The following is a 19,310-nucleotide window of genomic DNA, read 5'->3' as shown; positions in this document are numbered from 1 at the left end:
GTTAAAATAATTGATTCTATTAGCATTACCAGTTTTTTTTTTCTTTTTAGATGATTATTTTATCAACTTGCATGAAAAGAGCCGTGTAAAAGATGCTTAAAACCGTTTGATTTATGCAAATACCATTAGTAGTTCAAAAGTTATGAGAATTTTAAGTGCCAAAACTTAGGCTTTTCCGTGGACATTTTTCTTAAGAAAAAGTGGGCTAAATTACGGACCTCAACCTTTCAAGAAATTCGGTAATTTTATTTTTCAAGCTATTCTCATGAAACTTGGTACTCTTATGTAAAATTGTGTGCTTTCTGATTATGAAGTTAAATCTGATTTATCTCTTTACCATTAGCCATGAATTATAAATTAAGATGTACAAATTTCAATTTTTTTTTAACTGGCACATGGTATCATAGTGTGTCTCTTCATAAACAAAACTAAGTATTATAGTAGTATTTAAATATAGCTTTATTGAGAATAGGTATTATCTGCCTCCCCACCAAAGGAGAGCTTAATCTTGGGTGTAGCCATTGAATGCCTAAAGAGCATTCATGGCCGGTATTTACTACTCTCCTCAAAAAGAAAAAATTATAGATATAAATTAATCTCAAAAATAAATCAAAGAAAATTTTTCATATAGATTTTGGATTTCTGTAAAAGATAGAAATTCCCATAGTCGACCAGAACATGCATTTTGGGACCAGTCCAATTTTCAATTTTGTAAATCCTCTCTATCTGGCCCAAAATATACCCCTATTTTCTGAGATGCAACCATCAATCGTACTCTACATGAATCTTCAATGTAGCTTTCACAGTACCAGGATACCAGAATCCTGATGAACAGTAACTATACATTCACCAGTTGATGGTAATTTTTGTCACTCTTTGTTTCCACCTTAACATTTAAAATGAATACTTTTATAGGTTTTAGGGTATTCTGAAAACGAATATCACATTAAAATTTTCTGCAAATAAGTAGTTTTCCAGATATTAAGCAATGTCATTTTTTATGTTATCGCTGGTGGCCATCTTCGAGCGCGCAAGCGCAACCCCGGAAAACTATGTGCAAACATGTGTACCAAGATGGCCACCAGCAATAACATAAGAAATCACATTGCTTAATATCCGGAAAGCTAATTTAAATGCGATATTCGTTTTCAGCATACTTGAAAACCTTAAAAGGTAGCAATTTTAAAGAAAAATGTTATGGTGGAAACAAGGTAAAAATTTACAAAATGCATCACACTGAAATTCTTTATCGAACCGCCTAATTATTTTTGTTATTATTTAGATATCTTCAGTTAAAAAAAAAACTGGTTTGTTTTACAGATTCGAAAAAATGGTCTTGAAAATGAGTTAAAAATAAAAAATTATACAAAATATTATTAGAAACCCACCCAATAAAGGACATTTATTGGTTTCTAACAGTATTTTGTATATTTTTAAGTCATTGTCGAGATTTCAAAGACATGATACCACGTGGCTATTTCTCTTAGGCTTGTGTAATGCTCGACACTAAATTTCGAAATAAACAAACATTTTACATTAATTAAATACACTAAAAACTTATCCAACCAGGTGGAAGAGTAATTTATCTTGCCTTTGGTAATATTTATTTGGGTGCTTATGCACTTATGTTACCATGCTATTTTTTCAAATAGTATTTTCAAGTTTATTTTTATATCTTTTATTTTATTGTTAGGCGAAAATACAAAACACCTGTCCCTTCCCATGTTAAGAATGGGTTTCTAAATATTATTTCAGCATGGTAGCATGTGCACAAGTACCTTTTTTATTTATTTTTTTATTTTTTTTGTTTTTTTGACTACTAAAAAACACAATTCTACCTTAAATACAAGTAAGAAGTTATAAAAACTGATATAAATAACAGAAACGCACATACTAGTACATTTTGTTGTTTTTTAATATACATTGTACTAAAAGTATTAAAAATAATAGTTTTGGCTCGGTATTGTTTGGAAATCAAATTTGAAAATAATTTTTTGAAATTAACAAACTCAGAATAAAAAATGAACTGTTTTTTCTGCTTTTTTTTTTTTTTTTTTTTTTTTTTGAAAGCAGAAAAAAAAGCCTTCTATTTTTAAGAGAATACAAACAAAACTCGTTAATACACTGACTATATGCAGCTCAGCGCATTTGCGCATAGCGAGCCGGTTTCCTGTTAAATTCTATATTCTGTAATTTCTATAAAGGATAACATTTTACAGAAAATTTCTGCAGAATTAATAATTAAATATTTACATATTATACATGAAAATAATTCTGTCTGAAGCTGTTATCTATATGAAAATGGATGATATATTTATTTATTTATTTATTTTGAAATATTCTTCGTCAACTTTACTTGGTCATAATTTTGTTTCCTGTGGTCGTAAAAATATAAATCAAAGTCCAGTAGAGATGGACTTCTATGTTTACATAGCCTGTAAAATTTCAGCCATATTTGACCCAGCGCATGTGTATCCAAACATAACGTATGAAATGGAAACCTTGAAAAAACAGTTTCCCTTTTTGCTGTCATCATTTTTTACCGTTTTTTTTTTTTTTTTTTTTTTTTTTTTTCATTTTTATCTTTGAGCATAAAAACATTGAGTGCATAAAAGAAAAATAAATTTACATCATTGGAATGCTTATTCTATTCTCTTTCCATCAATATAATTCTTTTAGAAATTGACCCACAAATAAAAAAGATATGATTTGTTGAAGTACATTAAGTGTGTAATATTGCCGATGTTCACGAAAATACAGCATACGCTTGTAATGCTAATTCTATGGTAGATGAAGTTGAAACAACCTATGTCCATTTTGGAGATCATGAAGAAACTACGATCTTGATAAAATATTGATACGTTTGTAAATGTGGATTTAAAAAATCTATCAGTCACTTTGTTTCTTAATTATTGTTCGATTGATATTTGCACCCCTTTTTATAAGATCCTCTTGTCTCTGTGAATCAAGTGATATATCCCCTTTTATAGATTCGGTGAATGGATATTTGCCCTTGAATCTAATGATTCATCAATCTGATCATTAGATCAATAAACACTACACATTTGTTTCATAGTTAGAAACTGATCTGAAAAGTCTAGTTTTCGTATCACGCCTGAAAGGCAAAGCTGACAACATTCAAAAGTTGTAAACCAGTTTTTTTTTTGTCTCGAATTTTCTAACTGGGTTGTAGTTTGGATAACAGTTTTATGCTTCTGTCTAAAATGTCTCTTTTCAATCTCTGGAGGCCATGCTACTAAGCATTACCTACTTGTTTTAGGAAGATGGTCAGTATATTGTCTACAAATCTCTCAATTGATTTTTTTAACTGGTTTATATTTTTGTTTTTAATCATTAAAACACTGATAGGTTAATAAGAGTAGTGGTTCATGGGCAGAAATCGGATACTCACAGTATTAATGCTGAAGTCCCCCAGGGGTTTATCCTTGATCTACGTCAATGATCTCCCAGATCACATCCTAAGATCATTCATAAACATTTATGCTGACAACACTACCATCTATGGAAACACTTCAAAGGCTATGAATGACTACGATCTCTCTGCTTCTCTCTCCTCTGATTTTGAGCATGTGATGCAGCAGAGAAAGAGGTGGCTGATTAATTTTAATGCATCTAAAACCAAGCTTCTAACTTTACATCATCAACACCTGGCATCAATTGAAATGAATGGCTCTTGTCTTGGGGAGGCTCCATTGTTTTGACGAGTTTCTGGGTTTAACCTTTACTCCTGATCTGTAATGGAACACGTACATGAAATCTGTTGCCAAGGTCGCTGGAAAAATGGTGGGATCCTTCTACCGCTCCAGTAGACATCTCACTGCTGATGCAATTCTCTACTTATATAAAAACCAAGTAGGCCAAGGATAGTGTATTGTTGCCATATCTGGGCAGGAGCTGCTAGAAAGACCTTGACCTTCCTTGATAGTAGCCTAGTGGGTGATGCCCTTTTCTCTTCCCTGCAATCTCTTTCCCAAAGAAGAGACGTTGTGAGCCTGTGTCTGTTTTATTGTTATTTTCATGGCAAGTGCTCATTTGAGCTCCAATCTATAGCCCCCCCCCTTTCGCCAAACTTTCACAAAAAAACACTCGTCTAGCTAAAACCATTATCAATAATTTCCCTCACTCTTTATCTGTACCTAAATCTAAACGAAGATTCCGTGAACAATGCTTCTTTCTTAGAACTGCACGCCTGTGCAACTGTTCCGTTTTCCTGCTTTCCAGTTGACTGCAATTTGGTCGTCTTCAAGTTCAACGTAAACAAACTTTTGTTGAACCGTCCCCTTAAGTAATCCAATTCATTGAATTTACACGAACAGTTATATCATTCCATTAGCTATGTTGTGTAGCAGGGGGTCATATTTAAGATGACGCAGCGTTCATATTAAAAGAGATATGATGGGGACATTCATATTGGAGAGAGACGGCAGACATATATATAACAATGATGAGGGGGAGAGATAGAAGACATTTATACGTATTACAGTTCTGTGGATTCTTATAACATATATTAGCATTTCAGCTCGGCGTTGCCCTGGTGTTTGGAGGTGCATGCTAAACAAAAAAAAAAAAAACTTTGACCCCTTAACATTTATTGTTTTGGGCTCAAATCAAGTTATTAAGTTAGATCCATGTCCAAGGAACCTATATCTAAAATTTCAAGTGTGTAGACCCAAAATTGTCGGAGAAGTTTGGTAGAGTTCTCAAAGTCAAATTGTTGAACTTTGACCCCTTAACAGCGAAATTTCTGGCCGAAAACCGATCACATCGATTTTCCCAAATCTCAGTACCCTATATATCAAATTTCAAATCTGTAGACTAAAAATTGACAGTTATTGCGTTGGGAAATGTACACACACAGACAGACACATACACAGACACATTCACTTATATATATATATATATATATATATATATATATATATATATATATATATATATATATATATATAAATACATATACACATGTGCATGTAATTTTATAATTTAAGTATGTTATATGATGAATTATTCTTATGATATATAGACGCCTAGCATTTCAGCCCAGTATTGCCCGGGGGTTTGGGTGTGTATGTTGAGCAAAAAAAAAAAAAAGTGGTAGTAGGAAGGCAGGCTCGAACCCGTACTGTGAAGGAGGGAAAGAACGAGGAAAAAAACCTGACGTCTTTGCGGTTACGACCACCGCCAAACCTGAAGTGACTCATATTTAAATTAAGGCTAGACAAGCGAAAGGAGAGGGTAACTTTCAAAAATATTGGCAAAAAAAGTGACCCTCCCCCCCTGTAGAAAAGTGCCTAGTTGAAGGTGAAGATATTAATGTTTTTAGCCAATTTTTCGATATTTGTTGTATGAAAGGTCGAACTTTAAAACGATACTGATCTTAGTAAAATCCGTCGCCTTTGTCGAAAGTTTTAGCCATACATACATACATTTATATATTGGTAACTGAAAATTTTTAACCCAAACCGATTAAAAGGCTTGCCCTATCTCTGAATACCCTTTATGTAAAATTTCAAATGTTTAGACCAGAAATTGTCTGAGTAATTTGGTAGAGACCGCAGAGGTCAAATTTAAAAATAATTTGACCTCTATTTATGGCCCCACAACATTTATTGTTTTGGGCTCAAATCAAGTTATTAAGTTAGATCCATGTCCAAGGAACCTATATCTAAAATTTCAAGTGTTTAGACCCAAAATTGTCAAGAGTTTGGTAGAGTTCTCAAAGGTCAAATCGTTGAACTTTGACCCCTTAACAGCCAAATTTCTGGCCATAAACCGATCACAGATTTTCCCAAATCTCAGTATATCAAATTTCGAGTCTGTAGACTAAAAATTGACAGTTATTGCGTAGGGGAATGTACACGCACACACACGTTCACTTTTATAGATATATAGTTTAGCGAGGAGAGAGGGTGATCAGTTCTTTTAACACAGGAGGGGAGGAATCATTACTTATGATGGATAGGGGGACACATTACTTGGAAGGTGGTTATACAAAGTTCATATTAAGATGATTAACACATTACCTTCAATTGTTGAATGACAACACTAAGACAAAGAGTTACAAATATCAATGGTGATTCTTTATTTCATTTGACTGGTCGAAATGATGATTGCCGTCAGGAATTCAAATTCAGGATCTACATAGTTTAATGTTCTTTCCTTCGTTTCCAAAGGACCCTGACTCCAATTCTCTCTCTCTCTGCCTAGCAGACTCAACTGTTCTGCCTCCTCTGCTCGACTGCCAACTGTCGACCCTCTAATCTGCTAATCCTAGCTCCTATTATTGAGAATTCCCTTTTTGCTATGACGTCAGATGTGTGGTTCCAAACGTGACCAACTCACATGGCTAAACCCATGTTTGTTCAAAACACACTTCTGCAAACAAAGAATTCTCACTAACCTATTTTTCAACCTAACCTATTTTTTTCAATATATTTTTAATTTGTATTGTGCATTCCTTTTAGCTGACTTTTTTATTCAGTTTTCCTAAAAAATGAACAATTCTTTTTACAATACAAACAATAACAATTCTATATGGAATTTAACAATAGCGAAATTCTAACATTCCATTTCTAAATCTATTTCTGAACCTTGCTTACAAGGTTTGAGTCTCGGCTAATCCTAATATCATTTTCACTTATCTAATGTTCTTATTATTTACAGGAAAAGGGGAACATCCTTTTCTTGTAACAGCTACTGTATACTCATTAACCCTTATCCTCGAGTGGTCTCTGGGCCTTGATAAGTGGAAACTCCTATGAAAAAAAATTTTTTTTTTAATTTATTTATTCATTTTATTTCATTTTATTTATTTTTTTTTAGAACACACTTACACACACGCATGCACGGACTATAATAAGATCCATTAGTGACCCATGTTTTTTTTGTTTATGTTCTCAATATTTGTGGATAAGCAATATTTTGAGACTTGTTAATATTTATAGCAAACGCTCAGCAAATTGTGAAGTACAACACACACGTACACACACAAGACAGTGATGACCTGAGCGTGAAACAAACTTGACGCTGTGAAAATTAACAGGTCTCTTATTGACACTCCATTTGTAATTTTAATAATCATTCATTTATGAAGCATAGAATTGGATTCCGGAATATGAGAATTATCAGAGCTCAGCCAATCAGAATCGATGGAGCTTGGCAAGGGAGTCGTTACTATTTATGAATCAAAAACTGAAGATTATAGGAGGTCTGTTTTTAATAGCCAGTTACAGGTGGTGTAAGCACAGAATCCATAGAAAGTGTAGCATTTGTTCCGGTGACAACTGGGAATAGCTGTAGGATTAAATATTTAGAGAGAAAAATGGAGACTCCTTCCTCTAAAGATGTTGCAATTGTGATGGTATTGCTCGTAGGATGCAATGTAGCATTTTAATCACTGATGAATGTGTATTAAATGGTGTTCGAAAGCTACATAAGATAGTGGCTAATAGACTAGATGTATTGAATTTGGTACCTGTTGTTGCAAACCTATGATACTTTAGTCCAGAGGGGAATTTCTGCAGTCATTTTATTACATATATATTTAGTAAATGTACAGTACATTTTTATTTTTTTTTATTCTATTTCTATTTAAACTGACTGGGCCACAGCAATGCGTGGCCAGGTACAGCTAGTATATTATAATTTGTTTAGATAATATTTTAATTTTCATTATTTGTATAAATTTGTTAATATGCTTTATGTGTTTATCTATATTTGTGTGTTTCTATTGTAGTATTAAATTTTTTTTCAAGACTTTATAACACTAAATATATTTAAAATTTTAATCTTAACATATTGCTTATTAGCTGGAAATTTACCAAGATTTTTCTTCAATTTTTTCTTCACTTTATTTGTAAGGTTTTGTTTATAATTATATTTCTTTAATGATATACAGCTGTAAAGTAGAAATTTACAAAAAGTTTTATTCGGCAGGGTGCTGGGTGCTCCTTAATCGGTAGGCTTTCAAAATATATATTAGTAAGGGGGTTAAATATAGCACTTTTTTTTTTTTTTTTTTTTTTTTTAAGCGATACATGGTTATTTATATACATCTATGAATTTTTTGTGTATTGATGATATTCATATTAAAAACCCTTTTTTCTATTTATTTGCTTCCCCACTGAGTAAATTAGGCACAAGGCCGTTTTTAATGTGGAGAGTGAGGGAAGGGGTACCAGTTCCTCCGAGAGGGAACTGGATAGTGACAATTGGTACAAAGGGTTTCCCCTACATTGACCAAAACTGATTTCTCAAGATCAATGGTCTGATATGTGGGGTTGCCCATACATATGGTCTTTGAATTCAGTATCTGCTGGAACAGATACTACGCTTTGATAATAGAAAAAAGATCTTGGCCAAAAAGAAAAGACAAATCTTTTTTTCTATTTATTCAAAAAGAAAATACAACTTTTATGTATGCATTCATCTGCAAAAAATCTAATATTTAATTCTTCTAAACATTCATTTTAATTAATTTTTTTCGGTTTTCTTCTGGAGTGATCATCTTTAGTTAACTATTACGTGTAATTATCTTCATGCAGATATTCTACATGATTTACACTTGCATAATATTTGCATAAAAGGGGTTATAATAAACACAAACCTCTTTCTCTCTCTATAAATATATATATATATACATATATATATAATGTTTAAAAAATTTTGCCTACCGAACTAGGTTTCAGATTTTGGTCTACAGGCATGAAACTTAATAGATAGGGTATTCAAACCCATGCAAAACTTTATATTTGGGTTTTAGCCTGGGAAAATCGGTGTGAAAATTTATAAAATGGAATTTGCCAGGTGAAAGTCAAACAACGACGGCATTGCGAATATTCATGCGTAATGTATTAGCTATTGGTTCATGTTTTAATTTTTAGCATGTCTTCATAGCTCGGGCATTAATCTCAAAGGAAAAAGTAAATCATATGTTAAACATTTTGGTTTTGATTCTCAGTGATGGTGCACAAGTCTTTTTTATATATATATATATAAATTTCATTAGATAAAACACATTTTTTTTGTCTATTAATTTGTTTTTTTTTGTTTGTTTTTTTTTTCCAACTTTTGAGTAATGGTCTTTATTTCTGGCAGGAACTGGCTGATGTAATCGCCATATTTGTCATAAATCTAAGTACTTTCCAATCCTTCTGGATTCATCATCAGGGATAGATTAATCTAACTAGTTTTGAACAATTTATAAAATTGTTTTTTATAACATGTATATTTTTTTCATTAGTTAATTATTTTAATAACTTTACAAATATTTCAGGATGTTGCTACTATTAGTAAAGTTTATTTTATTGATAGTAGGTTTTATAGTTATTTGTAATGCTTCTAGTATTTCAAGTTTTCATTTAGTATTGGTCTGTTCAAGTATAGATGTGTTAACTAAAATCTTCCTAGATTGGAACAGAGGACAGGAATGTTGATTAATCAGGTGGTTAGATATGTTTTCAGAGCGATGGTTAATTTTCTCAACAAAGTGGTGGTAATCAAACTTATCTATGTTTTCAGCTTTATTATCAGAGACAGTCTCCCAAAGGGCATTTGATTAGCATTACAAGCGTATGCTGTATTTTCGTGGACATCGGCAATATTACATACCTAATGTGCTTTAACAAGTCATATCTTTTTTATTTGTTGGTCAATTTTTAAAAAAATTATATTGATGAAAAGAGAATAAAATAAGCATTCCAATGATGTTAATTTATTTTTCTTTTATGTGTTCAATATTTTTATGCTCCAAGTTAAAAATAAAAAAACGGTAAAAAATGACAAAATGGAAAACAGTTTTTTAAATGTTTACATTTTATGTTACGTTTGGATACATATGCGCGGGGTTAAATTTGATTGGATATGGCTGAAATTATACAGGCTATATAAACATAGAAGTCCATCTCTACTGGTGTGATTTGTTTTGTTTGTTTTTTTTTTACGGCCACAGGAAGCAAAGTTACAACAAAGCAAAGTCGAAAGAATATTTCAAAATTGATAAGATAAATCAGCATATATCATCCATTTTCATATAGATAATAGTTTCAGAATTATTTTCATGTATAATATGTAAATATTTGATAATTATTAATTGCGCAGAATTTTCTTTAAAATGCTATCTTTTATCAGATTCGCAGAAAAATGGCCATGCGCTGAACTTACTAAAGTATTCTCTTAAAAATAAAAAGATATTGTGAAACTTGAATTTATTTTTAATTTGTTGTCAAGATCATTTTTTTCGAATCTGTAAAACAAACCAGTTTTTTTTAAAACTTTTTAACTGAGGATATCTAAATAATAATTAGGTGGTTCGATAAAGAAGTTCATTGTGATGCATTTTGTAAATTTTTACCTTGTTTCACCTTAACATTTTTCTTTAAAATGACTACCTTTTAAAGGTTTTTGGGTATGCTGAAAACGAATATCGCATTTAAATTTTCTGCTAATAAGTAGCTTTTCTAGATATTGCTGGTGGCCATCTTGGTATGCACGTTTGTGCATAGTTTCTCAGGGTTGCGTTTGCGCGGTTGCACATACCAAGATGGCCACCAATGATAACATAAGAAATGACATTGCTTAATATCCGGAAAACTACTTATTTGCGGAAAATTTAAATGTGATATTCGTTTTCAGCATACCCTAAAACCTATAAAAGTAATCATTTTAAATGTTAAGGTGGAAACAAGGTAAAAAATTAGTTTTATTTCTTTGTTTACATAGTTGAATTTTCAGTAAAACAACAGAATAGAAATGACAAAAATTACCATCAACTGGTGAATATATAGTTGTTGTTTATCAGGATTCCTGGTATCCTAGTACTGTGAAAATTACATCGGGGATTCATGTAGAGTACGATTTATGGTTGCATCTCAGAAAATAGGCGTATATTTTGGACCAGATAGAGGATTTACAAAATTGAAAATTGGATTGGTCCCAAAATGCATAAGTTCTGGTCGACTATGGGAATTTCCATCTTTTACAGAAATCCAAGATCTATATGAAAAATTTTCTTTGATTTATTTCAGAGATCAAATCATCATTTTTTTTTTCTTTGAGGGGAGTAGTAAATACCAGCCATGACTGCTCTTGAGGCATTCAATGGCTACACCCAAGATTAAACTTTCCTTTGTTGAGAAGGCAGGAAAATGCCTGCTCTCAATAAAGCTATATTTAAATACCACTATAATACTTAGTTTTGTTCATGAAAAGACACCCACTGTTTGATACCATGCGTCAGTTTAAAAAAAATTGAAATTTGTACATCTGAATTTATAATTCATGACTAATGGTAAAGAGATAAATTCAGATTTGACTTCATAATCAGAAAGAGCACAATTTTACATAAGAGTACCAAGTTTTATGAGAATAGCTTGAAAAATAAATAAATAGTGGCAAAATTACTGAATTTCTTGAAAGGTTGAGGTTGTAATTTAGCCCACTTTTTCTAAAAAGCCTAAATTTTGGCACTTACAGTTCTCATAACTTTTGAACTACTGATAGTATTTGCATAATTCAAACGGTTTTAAGCATCTTTTACATAGCTCTTTTCATGCAAGTTGATAAAATAACAATTATCTAAAAAGAAAATATCAATTTGTAATGCTAATTTGATATCATAAACCAAGTTAATCTTATCAAACAACTTGGTTGAGGGGAAGGAATTATTAGTTATAATCAGGTTAGGTTTTAAATTTAAGAGCCTATTATTAATAAAATAAACTTTACCAATAGTAATAACCTGAAATGTTTGTAAAGTTATTAAAATAATTAAAAATAATTAACCAATAAAAAAAATATACATGTTTATAAAAAAAATTATTATTCGGAAGATGAAAACGATCCAAAATAGAATTAAGACAAAAACATCTATTTTATTTAATGAAATATGCTTAAGAGAAAAAAAATGCTCTCTCTCTCTCTCTCTCTCTCTCTCTATATATATATATATATATATATATATATATATATATATATAATATAAAATTTATTTATACAAACATTGATGGCTACATATGTGCATACATGTTTCTGTAATCACCCGCGTTGGGGGATTACAGAAACATGTATGCACATATGTAGCCATCAATGTTTGTATAAATAAATTTCATATACCTGCTCTGTTTACTCATTGAGCACTCTTTGGTAGACACATGTTTCATTGGATGTACTTCTAGGAAACTAAACTCTACTGGCTAAATATATATATATATATATATATATATATATTTGAGTGATATATACTTTTTATTTATTTTTACATAAGCATTTATGTTACTACACATTCATGGATGTTTCTGTCAGCCAGTAACAAGTGACCTCTTTAGATGATATTATACAAAAGTGAAGTCTATAATGAAAATTTTATAGGAATTTCCAGCAGAGGATAATCAACAGATCACATCACGTGATATTCAGAATAAGGCAAGTTAACAGCATTTAATATATTTGTAAAGGACTTCCAAGTCTTGAGCGATCAGGTGTTGTTTCTGACTGAGACTGGCCATTGATTATTATGGAGATGGGTTGAATGAATTTTCCATTTTCTCCTTCTTTGGTACTGATATCAGCATAGCAAATGAGTTGGGTTTGCAGTAGCCTCTAATTTGTTTCTGTTAAAGTGGTTTGGTAGAAATAGCCTCATGCTATGCTTCAGCTGGTTCAGTTTTTCCTCTAGCTGGGCGTTCAGCACTATATACCATGTCATAGAGTGACATCGGTGGTATGATAGTGGCTGTGTGTGTGTTGTGTATCCTGAGGCGAATGTGTGCCTGAATTCTATGGTTGCCTTTTTCGTTGTTAATTAAGTAGGAGTTGAATCTGTTGTGGCATAAAATATTTTGTTCAAACAAGATTGACTTTTTTAATATTGGTGAGTCTCAACTGCTGATCGTAATGTCGCCAGTTAATTCACCAATAGATGTGATATTGCTGCTGACTCCGTTTACCTGGATGTCGGAGTAGGTCATATGTTTCTTAGCTTCATTATATCGGCTAGGTAAGAAGCTAATATATTGGTTTGATGCAGGTTGAGCATCCAGAGTCTAGCATTATGATACTAGATCAGCTTATCTCCCTGATGTCTGCAAACAAGGCATCACATTTTGTCTTGCTCAAAGTGAAAATCCTGTTCCTTTATGGATGGTATATTATCATCTGTTTCTGCTAGATGGGCCTGTGGTTGTATAGGGTGGATGACAATACAAAGTATCATTGGGTTTTGCTCGCTATACCAATCACAGTATAATGGTTATCCATTGTTTTAAAAGGTGAGAGTAGAGGTTTGTATTCCATATTCTCACTTTCTCTCTTATTCGTATTGCACCTATGATAGAAATAAATCCATCTGCAGTTAATTCAATGTTGTCCTTTTTATGTGGCTGGAGTATTTTCAAGTAGGCCGATAAAATCTGCTAATTTTTCATTGTCCCATCGTTCTAGGTTCCAGTCTCGGCTAAGGTGTTAGAAATTGGTCGTCTGGCTATCATGGGTTGCTAACAAATATTCCTTCAGTTGTTTGAAAGTGGCTGTGTTTTGTTTAGAGTCAACTATCTATTTCACTGCTGATAGATACCTTAGTCAAGTAAATATTTTGTAGACTTAACGAATTTGCCTTCCAAGCTAGGATAGGTATTTAATTCTGGCATAACATGGATTGTGTAGGCTTTGTTTAGCGCCATAATGAATTGGTTTACATTGTTTTCTAGGGAGGAAGGTTTTCTGTAGCCTCATGATGTTGCATAGTTTGTTAGTGCATAACTTAGCTGTAATCGTTTTTTTTGTTTTGTTTTGTCTTTTAATCTGTGGGAGGTGTTGTTAAAGAGGTTGATTTTTAGCGCAGTCAGCAGATCATTTATACTGCCTTGAGTTTCTCTTACTGTATCTTCAAATGGCTATGTTGGTTTCATTTTCAAGTTGTGTAGTAATGTTTTATGTTCTTTGAGTAAAAAGTTTGGCGCTGAAGCTTGTGTAGTGGTCCATATTTCTCTTGTTGTATGCTTCTGACACCAGTGTTTTAAAGAAGTGTATGAGCACAAGAAAAATACAAATGATTAAAATTATATACTTTTATTCTGTTTAATATCGAGATGTTAGTAGTCTCTTCTTATTGGCCTGTTGACGGTGCCGATGAACTACTGAATCGTCTGACATGATGGTTGGTTAGCATGTCAGTTAACGTAGCTTCTATGTAGATGGGCTTCTTTTTTTATACAAATATAAGTAACTAGTTGCAAAGAAAGAATTTTAAATTGTTAAAAAGCATTAGGAGACAAATGGGTACTTGTACGGTTTAGTCAAGACATTCAAAAATGAAAATATCAAAAAAGGTTATATTGTACGTATCTGTTTTGGACTGAAGATCTCCGAAAAAAAATTTAATTTAATTTGATCGAGTAGTTTTTTATTTACAGCGGAAAAACAAATTTCTTATGAGAGCACGTTAAAGTCAGCCATTGTGAAATTTGCTGAACACGTCACAGGGAGATAACTCCATGTAAAGCTCCGATACTCCCTCTCTATCTTTAATACTACTAGCTTTTCTTCCTAAAAATCGAACATTTTGCCTCGGTATCCTAACAAATTTTTCGTTGTAAAAAAAAAAATACTTGATGAAAATTTTTTCCGGGGAACTTCATTCCATAACGGATACGTGCAATATAACTTTTTATTTTTATTTTCATTTTTTTAATATCTTGATTAAACTGTACAAGTACCGAAAAAGGAAATCTACTTTTATTCAGATAACTTTGAAACCTCCAATAAACCATTCACAATAACAAAGATTGCATAACTTGGCAATCCTGATGAATTTCACTATGAATTTCTAAAATTACAAATAGAAGAGAACAAGCCACAATAATTCCCATACCCTCAAAAGAATTTATACTCTTATCAAACCACTGTTCAAATCGGCTGTTTGCAAGACAGTTGAAAGAATAGTGATCAGATTAATATATAGTAGCTAATAATAATAGTAACTATAAAACTAACGGCTTCTTTACAAAATGTCAACCAGAATTCAGAAAGACTAGTTCTAATAACCATCTAATAAATTTAGAAATATACGAGACAATTTCATTAAAAAAACAAAAAACTTGTAACAATATTTTTCAGCCTGATTCTCCTGCTTAGGGAACGGCACGCGGAAACAAAAGATATCAAAAAATTTGGAAGAAATGGGACTGAAAGACAAAATACCAACACTGATAAGATTTTATGTTCAATAACAACTTTGTAGTGCAACTGTGTATAACAAAAGATAAATTATTCAGAAGAATCTCTAACAAAGCATTCATTTATAGTGCTGAAAAGAACAAATGATATTATCAAGACTTTGTATTGGACACACAAATATCACATCCTAAACTTCCTTGAGAGAAAGCAACTAAAGTTTGCATACCATGCCAAGACGCCTATATGATGTATCATGCAATGACAAATTAAAAAAATATTACAAAAAAATAGACTTAAGGGACATGCATCTCCAGGCAAAATATTTGAATATTTAAAAGAAGCTGTTTACAAGAGAATCTTACAGAAGGTGTAATTTCCACAAACTTCCAAGGGTAAATATGCCATCAAGCATGAAATGTTGGAAAAATGAAGCAAAAAAAAAAAAAACGAAAGAAAAATATTTTTTTACCAAAAATAACTAAATTCAATGTTAAATGGCGCAAAAACGTTTATGTTTGAAAATAAAGCAGTTATACTCTTTTTACGATACACTCGACGTTTAAAAGCATTTAGTTTTGGAAATATTTAAGCATTTCATGTAAATTTATATGTATTAATGTAATAATAAACTTGGAAAAAGAATTTGTGAATCAAATGTTATTCTAGCACATGTAATTATTATAAATTTATTAAAATTTGTGATTGCTATTTCATAATTGTATAACAATTTTGTTAAATCCTTTTAACTTTTCTAAGCTGCATATTTTTGAATATCCAATTTTTTTTTTTTTGGGGGGGGTCCTTTATTCGCATTATTATTTATTTATTTTATTTTATTTTTATTTTTTTTTTAGTTGCTCAAGTCATTCCAAAAGAAATGCCGACACTAAGCATTCGAAATAAACGTTTTGCTAATAGAAATTCATATGACAACCCAAAAGAGAGATTTCTGCGGTCGGTTTTTCCACTTTCTTTTGAAAGTCATCGAATGCCACTAACTGAATTTGCAAAGAAGCCATTTGTTCCTTTGCAGAGGTCTGTAAGAAGTACCCTGTCTAGAAAGAAGAGAGATCTTTTTAACGACATATCCTGGTCGAGGATGAGACAAATTATTCAGAGAAAAGAAAATATAGACAAAAATAACTGCAAATCAAAGTCGCCCAATGAACTTCTTTTGCCTGGAGATGCTGGTTATGGATCGGAAAAACAATTTGAATCGCAAGGACGTACAGCTCTTCGACTGGCACATTTTTTAAGCAATTTTCTCCAGAATGTTGATGAATATGAAGAATTTGGTATTCTTCGTGGTGACCGGCGACTTCATGAAACGCAGATGTTCGGAGAAGTCATTGCAAATGTTATGGGCGACTTTAAGATTTTGGGATCTGGTATTTTCTTTGATCGTTATAAATTCCGTTTGTCACCTCTTAGCGATAATACGAATCCACAGTTAACAGATGGAAATACACGCGAATATTTTGCACCTTTTGCTTTCAAAACCAAAGACAGAGCAACGGCTACAGTTATTGATTTTGCTGGATTTAATGAGAGTTACACATCAAAACGTTGGTTTCTTAACATGAAATCTCGGTGGGCAACAAATTATCATTCTTTACAGAAGTTTACGACACGACCAATGATTCGTTCCGATATCAATGGGACCAGCTCAATCAGGTTTGAATATTATCCATTAACTTATAAAGCCACAAGGTATGAAGATGGAGAATGGATCCGACCTGTATTTAAATGTGATGGAAGAGTGGACAGTTGGGTTGTGACTTATGTGGTGCCATTCTTTGGAAAGAACACTCTTAAAACAAGCATCGAATTCAAGTAAGTATATAAATAAAATAAAAACTTAAAACTAAACCCTCTTCCTGTTCTACAAGTACTTTAACAGTGAATGCTCTGACGAACTGCAAGCACTTGTACCCCTTCAACGTAAATACCCCTGACCAACCCGACAAGCAGCTAAATCCCATCCCTTCACAGTAGAGATCCCTAGATGTAAGAGAGACTTCTACTCCAGTAGCTTCTTCCCCAGAACTGCTAGACTTTGGAATTCCTTTCCGGGTCCCTGCTTCCCCAACTGTACTGACATGCAGAAGTTCAAGTGTAATGTGATCGACATCTTGCTGTCAACTCCCTACATAATACCTCTGATGCTTATGTCACTGATAGTAGCCCCTACATCAAAGTAACAATGTGCCTTGTTTGGAGTGAAAATGTAATTTAAAAAAAAGAAAAAAATTGGTATAGATTTTAATAGTACTATTTGCATTTCTCTTTGCTTTTATATATATATAGTAATGTTTTATTTTAGATAGAAATCTGAAGTTTTGAGCTAAGCAATCAGATTCTTGAAAAAGTCGGCATTGCATTTTGGCCTTCACACTAAATATCTGAACAAATCTTTGAGAAATTTTCAAATTAGGATTGATAATTGGATTTTTTTATACTCCCAACATTTGAATTGATGTAACCTGACCTTCAGGTGCAGTTTGTACAAAATTTAAAACTAGATTAATACATTATATCATCAGTACCTGATAGAATGAAAGCAATTTAGCTTTGAGTATTAAATACAGTGTTTAGTTTAAAATTATTCACCTTTAAGGTTGGAGATTACATCATCCAAAACTTGACTAAAGCATCAAAATGGGAACTGTAGTTAAAAATGATTTAATTATCCAGTAAAGTATGAACTGTTTTAGTTTTTATTAAAAACCAAAGTGCAATGAGATAACAGTTTCAGATTACTAAATTTTAATTTTTTTGTATTTTTTTATTAACTTGGTAGAAATGGGCTATTCGGTTAGAGATTCTTTTTTGTTTTCCCCCTCTGCCCAAGAGGAGGAGACTACTGATTGGTGCATCAGCCCAGATATGACAACAATGTTCCACACATGAGCGAGTAGTAGCTTTATAGGAAAATGGTAGCTGTGAGGTGTTCTAACCTGGAAGTAGAAACCCACCATCTTTGCAACAAACTTGGCAGTATCTTCTATGTGCTCCAATCCATGTTACCTGTACATGTTAGATTGAGGAGTTTGAATGTTGGACTCTTGTGAAGAATGTTATCAGCCATAGCAATCAGTGGTTGCAAAGGTTTGTTATAATTGTTAAATGAAAGCTTTGTCTTCATCTCATTTAGATTTAACCATCTATTTTTGGCCCTATTCTAATACAGTCTGTAGATCATAAAAAGAATATGTAACCATGAACAGATATGATCAACCTGATTAAAATGCATTAATAATGGAACTGAACTTGAGGGGGGGGGGGGTCAAGTTTTTCCACTACTAATGATGTTCCAAAAAACAGGTTTTTGTTTTTCTTTCTAAACTATGTGCAATAGTATTTTCAATAGAGAACTATTCAACCAGATACAGATAGAATTATACTTTTATTTATTTATTTTTCTCCTAAAAATATTCCTGCAACAATGAACAAACATGTTCAGTTTGTTTGAAATATTACTACAGGCTGATTGCTTAATTAAGTAATGTAGCTTTTATCTTTTTAGTAGTCCTTTTTTATAGAAAATTAACCTTTTATAGTAGATTTTTTTTTTCCTAAGTGAAATTCATTATAAAGTTATATTTTACAATGTTACTTCAGTTTTGATGATTTTGAAGGGATCGTTCTTCAATCTTTATTCAACAAACTCTTTTACTGGGTATATTTCTCATCTATTTGTTTGTTTATTTTTTTATTTACAGAGGTGTTGTAACAGTTGATGTTAATTTAGACTACATGGATATTAATCAGTGTCCAGCTGATTTTTATGTTGCAAATGCTTTCAAGAACACAGCCCATTGTGATTATGAAACAACTTATGTAAGGATTTAACATTTTCTTTTCTAATTGCTCAATCTTTCTTTTTTCTTTTACATATCTTTGATTTTATACACATATATTTGTAAAAAAAATAAATTAGTTTCTCCAGGTTTGAATATTATGTTTGCATTGTATATGTCTTGCATATATGATGCATGTGTCTTCATAACTGAAACCTTTGAGATAAGTGACTATAAACACATTTTGGATATTAATGTATTAGCAGGTTATTACTTCCTTAAAATTTTCTATTTTCCAGGTGGAAATGAAGCTCCATT

The 19,310-nt window shown here is 31.9% G+C and overlaps 1 protein-coding gene across 1 annotated transcript in view; it reads left to right on the top strand.

Annotated features, from left to right (window-relative positions):
• LOC145287990 (uncharacterized) overlaps window positions 1–19,310 on the top strand; it is a 54,043-nt gene that overhangs the window by 21,192 nt on the left and 13,541 nt on the right. Inside the window, exons 4-5 of the mRNA XM_080135987.1 lie at window positions 16,047–17,025; window positions 18,915–19,032. Coding sequence (XP_079992113.1) covers window positions 16,047–17,025; window positions 18,915–19,032 — 1,097 coding nt within the window. The remainder of the gene's footprint in view (window positions 1–16,046; window positions 17,026–18,914; window positions 19,033–19,310) is intronic.

The sequence above is a fragment of the Euprymna scolopes genome, chromosome 11 (assembly GCF_053919585.1).
Source record: "Euprymna scolopes isolate OS-2025 chromosome 11, ASM5391958v1, whole genome shotgun sequence".
NCBI classification, from domain to species: Eukaryota; Metazoa; Mollusca; class Cephalopoda; order Sepiida; family Sepiolidae; genus Euprymna; species Euprymna scolopes.
Note: the sequence above shows the minus strand (reverse complement) of the source record. Positions and strands in the feature narration are given on the sequence as shown.